The sequence below is a fragment of the Mus caroli genome, chromosome 4, assembly GCF_900094665.2.
Source record: "Mus caroli chromosome 4, CAROLI_EIJ_v1.1, whole genome shotgun sequence".
Taxonomy (NCBI): Eukaryota; Metazoa; Chordata; class Mammalia; order Rodentia; family Muridae; genus Mus; species Mus caroli.
The window spans coordinates 92,502,715-92,508,228 of NC_034573.1; the positions used below are offsets into that span (position 1 = coordinate 92,502,715).

The following is a 5,514-nucleotide window of genomic DNA, read 5'->3' on the forward strand; positions in this document are numbered from 1 at the left end:
AAAAGAAAAGAAAAATTAAGCACTTAGCAAATGTCTTCCTTTTGAATGAGTGTCCTCTAAGTTTGCCATAAATACATTAGGGACAGCTATGTGCTATCTTGCAGTCTCAAGGGGCTTCTCTAGCAGCCAGTCATGGTAGCTCCCAGACACTTGAGAGACTGTGGTAGAATTATTCCACCTTCAAAGTGAGGTTGGACAACATATTAAGACTAGTCATAAACAAAACAGTGTGTCTGGGGTCATAGCTCAGTGGCAAGTTCTCATTTGGCTTGTACGAGGCCCTGGTTCCATCCCCAGCACTGCTAAATCAACACACAAACAAATAATAAGCTTTTATATTATTTGATGGGGTCATATAGCTTATACCTATAGGGCAAAGAGGCCAGTTATAGCCTCTGTTTTAAAGGCAAAGAACCATGATGCACAGGTCTGGGCCAGCCTGCCTAGCGAGCACAAGAAGAATATTTTGGTACCCTGTCTTCTAACTTAGAAGTCAAAAAAGGCAAATGGGTGATACATGGAGATGGGTGTTGACATCAGCCAGAGGGGAAGAACTGGGGTAAAGGTGAACTCACAGTTGTAGCAGGCAGTCTTCAGGGGAGCCTACATCTGTTGTTCCACCCTCTGGCTCTGCCCTGTGTCTTGTGCATCCCCATTGAGGAGCGGGATGTCCGTCTTGGATCCTGGTCTCCTGTCCTATGACTTGTGGCACTACAGCTTTCTTGTCATTGCCTGGCGTCCCCTGTCTTCAAGATAAAAATCACTTCCCTTGTTCACTTATTATTTTAATTTAAAAGTAGCAAAAATCTTATGGCTTTTTTTTTTTTAAGTTTTAACGGTCAGAGAGAGGTAAGGTGTCTACTGATGCTTGCTTCGGAGTTCTTTGGAGTGGCTGGTCTCCAATCTTTCGGTCTGTGGCTTGCTCTGGCTTTTTGAAGATAGACAGGACAAGTCGTACCCAGTGAGGAGCCATGAAACCCTCCCATCCTCCCTCCTAGCCATGCCAGCTTCCTACCCTGTGGCTCTCCTAATTGACATGTCAGTTGGTGTGGATCGTGTGGCTAATGTGCGCATGCCTTTGTAGCAAATGGAGCAGAAATAATCTGCACTTAGGAAAACAAAACAAAACAAAACAAAACTGTAGCGCATGTGCCCAGATTTCCAGCTTGCTTCCTCTTCCCTCACAGGGCTACATCATCTTCCAGCCCACCACCAGCTGCAAAAATAAAAGTTCTTTCCCATATTTAAGGATGATTTTGCGCTTCAGGATGATTTTCTGGGGATGTAGGAAACTTGACCAACGTGACCAACAGATGTTTTAAGGGATGTTTGAAAACTGAATTTATAAAAAAAATAAATAAATAAAATAATCTGTAAATGTAGTCTTCATTATATGGTGCCCAACTGCGCCCCCTTGTGACCATTTAGAGCATTGCGAAGCCAGAGTGAGTAGTGCGTGAGGGTAGTTCTAAGAATCATTGTGCTTTGTTTTTAGAGATGAGTATGAAGAAGATGGATTCTGTCAGCCGTACCGAGGCATTGCGTGTGCACGATTTATTGGCAACCGCACTGTGTATATGGAGTCTTTGCATATGCAGGGGGAAATAGAAAATCAGATCACAGGTAGGTAACATCAAAGAAGTGATACTTAGCCTTCCTTAACTATTTTTTTCTTGCCAGGAGTTTTTCTGGGCTTCTTTCCTGACAGAGAATTAGGCTAAGCTTAGGGTTGGGAGTGGGACCATAAAGAGGCATAAGATGTGATCTCTGTGCTCTGGAATTTACATTAAAATAATTTATTAGAGGTTAGCCTTGGAGGAAAAGGAAGCTTCGAGAAGTCTCACATTCGTGCAAACACTCAATAAATATTCCTGAGTGCTTTCAGTATGCTGGGACCAGACCGGACACTTGGGACTATGAGGGCGTGAAGGAGCCAGGTGTGTCTCTACCCTCACAGAGCTTGCGTTTGGAGGCAGTATGGTGTAGACTAGAACAAACAAGGACTAGAACATTCATCCCAGAGCTGTTGTTACAGAGACAACATCAAGAGACTTGCTGTTCTCCATGAGCCCCAAAGTGAAACACTTCCTAACAAGGGGCGGGGGGGGGGGGGGGGGGGGCGGGGGGGGGGGGGGGGGGGGGGGGGGGGGGGGGGGGGGGAGGTGATGGGAGGTTTGTGGGGGGAGGGGAGGGAGGGAGGGGCAGGCCATCATGCACCACTTTGACTTGAGGATTTTAGGAGACATATGGACAAATCCAGGGCAGAAATATGGGAGAGAGAAAGGGCCAGAAACTCTGTTCTCTGAGCAACTTGACAGAACTGAGAAGCAGCTGAGGGGAACGGTTGAACCAAAACCATGGACAGGAAGTGGAGTGGCTTTTGCTGGGGGGGCCCCCGGGGGCGGGGGTTGAGAACAAGAGTAGACACAGGCTGGACAGAGAGGGGCCACTGAGCCCAGGATTTCTACCCAGTATAAGAACATTTGGACACACTTTAAAATAAGGATACACATTAAATAAATGGCGTTCTGATATAAATATTTGGTAAACAATGTATAATAGCCCTCTCTTGCACATGTTCTGTGGGTATCAGCTTGCTGGAAAGTATTATAGTTCCATTTTGTTTTTGGAAAACTCATTTCACTCTTTTTGACCCAACGTTTCCCAGACTTGTTAGCCTCTGTGGCCATTCTCAGAAGCCCTTAATAAACTGTGGGATTAATGGTTCCCAAGGAACTCACTTTGTGAAACAATGTAACCAGCCTCTTGGGGGGCCTATAGGGCTGGTGCACTTCTGGGATAGATGCCCTGCAGTGTAAGATTTGGCTAACAGACCCTGAGATCCCACAACACATACGGGAACAATGCCCTGTGCAGTGTGAGGTTAGGCTAACAGATATGGAGATGCACACTGGGACAACTGAACTGTGGTCTTCTGGTATATCGCGTCATTTTCCAAAGATGGAATAGAAAGTATTCAAGCCACGATGAAACGAAGCAAATGGTCCAAAGCCACCCGACAACTCTTGCCATCTGGCAACGCAGTGCTATGCTCCGCTCAACCCTGCCTGAAACAAGCTCTGACCTTGGGCTGTCAGATGTCTTAGAGCCTCAGAAAATTAATTTAAAAAAAGAAAGAAAGAAAAAGAAAAAAGTACAGGGTGAAACACTCTCTCTGTAGAGAGAGAAAAACAAAGAAAAATATATTGTACTTTAACCCAATTAATTCTTTTTATTAGGAAATGGTACATATGTAATTCAATCCTGTTTTTCTAACTTTGTAGTCAAAATGATTTTTTCAAGCCCGTGAAAGTGAGATGCTTAGACATCTGAAATGAATCTCCTTCCCTTGGCCTTGTGGGCTTCAGCCCAGCAGATTCCCTGCAGTGTGTTTCTCCCTGGTATCTGTTGACTGGATCACGGCAGAGATAAACCCTGGCCCCTGGGAGTTAATAGCTCTGTTTGTTTTTCAGCTGCCTTCACCATGATTGGCACCTCCAGCCATTTATCTGATAAGTGCTCTCAGTTCGCCATCCCTTCCTTGTGCCACTACGCCTTCCCGTACTGTGACGAAACCTCATCTGTCCCAAAGCCCCGTGACTTGTGTCGTGATGAATGTGAAGTGCTGGAGAATGTCCTGTGTCAGACAGAGTACATTTTTGCCAGATCAAATCCCATGATTTTGATGAGGCTGAAGTTACCAAACTGTGAGGATCTCCCCCAGCCAGAGAGCCCGGAAGCTGCAAACTGCATACGGATTGGCATTCCCATGGCGGATCCTATAAATAAAAGTAAGTGGTGGAACCTGGCCCTGACACACAGTAACTGTTCATACTGGGACAGCGACAGCACCCGCTGACCACTGACCTTCTAGTAAGCCGAATACCATGCCTGAGCATTCTGCAGTAGATTGGGTAGAATTGCCTCAACGAAGCTTCATGAAAAGAAACTTAAAAAAAACATACAGGATTTTTTTTAATAACTTAAACACAGAATTACTAAATGGCCCAGCAATTCCACTCCTGAACACATAACTAAAAGAATTAGAAACAGGTCTTCAAATAGAAATTCAGATAAAAAAAATTAGTCACAATGCCGGCTGGAGAGATTATCAGCAGTTAACAGCACTTACTGTTCTTCCAGGAGACCCAGGTTCAGTTCCCAGCACCCACCTGGCAGCTCACAACTGTCTTTAAGTCCAGTTGGGGGATCCAATGCCCTCTTCTGGATGCATAGGCTCCAGCATGAATGCAATGCACACGTATACATACAGGCAAAGCACACAAATACATAAAAAGAAAAATAAATTGGCTTTAAGAATGTTTGTGGTAGAACTATCCACAAAAGGGGCTGGGGGTGTATGTATCTCAGTTGATAGAATGTTTGGAGGGCATGCACAGAGCCCTGGGTTCATTCCCAGAATCACATAAAGTGAGTGATGTGTATCTGTAATCCCAGCACTCAAGATGGGGCCATGAGGATTATCAGTTCAAAGCCATCCTTCCCTACATTGTGAGTTTGTGAGTTCAGGACCAGCCTGGGATAGTAGAGACCTTGTCCCAAAATTAGTGGTTTGGTTGGGGTTTTTTGTTTGTTTGTTTGTTTGTTTGTTTTTAATAAAACAAATGATGGTATGTCCACGTATTGAAATATCATCAATGAAAGGAATGAAAAGCAGACATATGCCACAACTGGGTGAAACTCGGAAATATAACACTAACACAAGAAACCACTGCATGATCCCAGTTCTATGAAGTGTCCATAATGGATAGATTCATTGAGACATGAAGTATATTTGAGGTTCTGAGGCTGTGGTGGTGGGAGGGACTGCCTGATGGATGTGGAGTTCACTTTGGAGATAACAGGAGTGTTATAGAAAGGAGTGAAGCTGTATAGTCCTGGGAAGGTATCAGGTGTGCTCATATCAGGTGTGCGCATGTTTCATGTTGTGTGGGCTGGACCATACTTGGTAAATACACATGAAGGTGTGTCCCTGTCTCTGTCCTGTCTCCGCTCCAGACAGCAGGTTGTCCCTCTGCCCGTTTGCCTTTCATCTAGAATTAATTCTCTTTCGTAGTTAATGCCACTTGTGGAGCTAGTGTATAACGTTTCTCTCTTACCCTGTGGCCAGCTGAAGGACATGCAAGAGAGCCTGCTTTCTCATGGGTGGCCCACGTCACCAGCACAAACAAGCCAACTCCGACTTGAAACACAGGCTGCCCCTAGTAGACTTCCCATGAGTTATCTCTAGACACCCCCAGTCAGAATAGAAGAAAAAGTTTGGCTTAATCCTCCTTGAACCACTAACTCCTGTCCCATGAAAAATCCCTCCTGTGCCCCAGCTGCCTCCCCAATCCCATTTCTTCCTGTATTCCCCAGTTAGAAACACTGCAGAGAGTCATTTTATTCCTGAAGCATAAGCTTTAAATCCTCCCAGGAATATAAGTACAAGGCAGGCCCTGAGTCCAAGCCCAGCATACGGATTCCCCGCTCCTTCCCCCCCCCCCCCCCCCC

The 5,514-nt window shown here is 45.4% G+C and overlaps 1 protein-coding gene across 2 annotated transcripts in view; it reads left to right on the forward strand.

Moving 5' to 3' along the window:
• Ror1 (receptor tyrosine kinase like orphan receptor 1) overlaps nucleotides 1-5,514 on the forward strand; it is a 346,384-nt gene that overhangs the window by 311,525 nt on the left and 29,345 nt on the right. For both annotated transcript variants that reach the window (XM_021160539.2, XM_029476592.1), the window contains exons 5-6: nucleotides 1,496-1,623; nucleotides 3,474-3,791. In XM_021160539.2, the coding sequence (XP_021016198.1) occupies nucleotides 1,496-1,623; nucleotides 3,474-3,791 (446 nt within the window). The remainder of the gene's footprint in view (nucleotides 1-1,495; nucleotides 1,624-3,473; nucleotides 3,792-5,514) is intronic.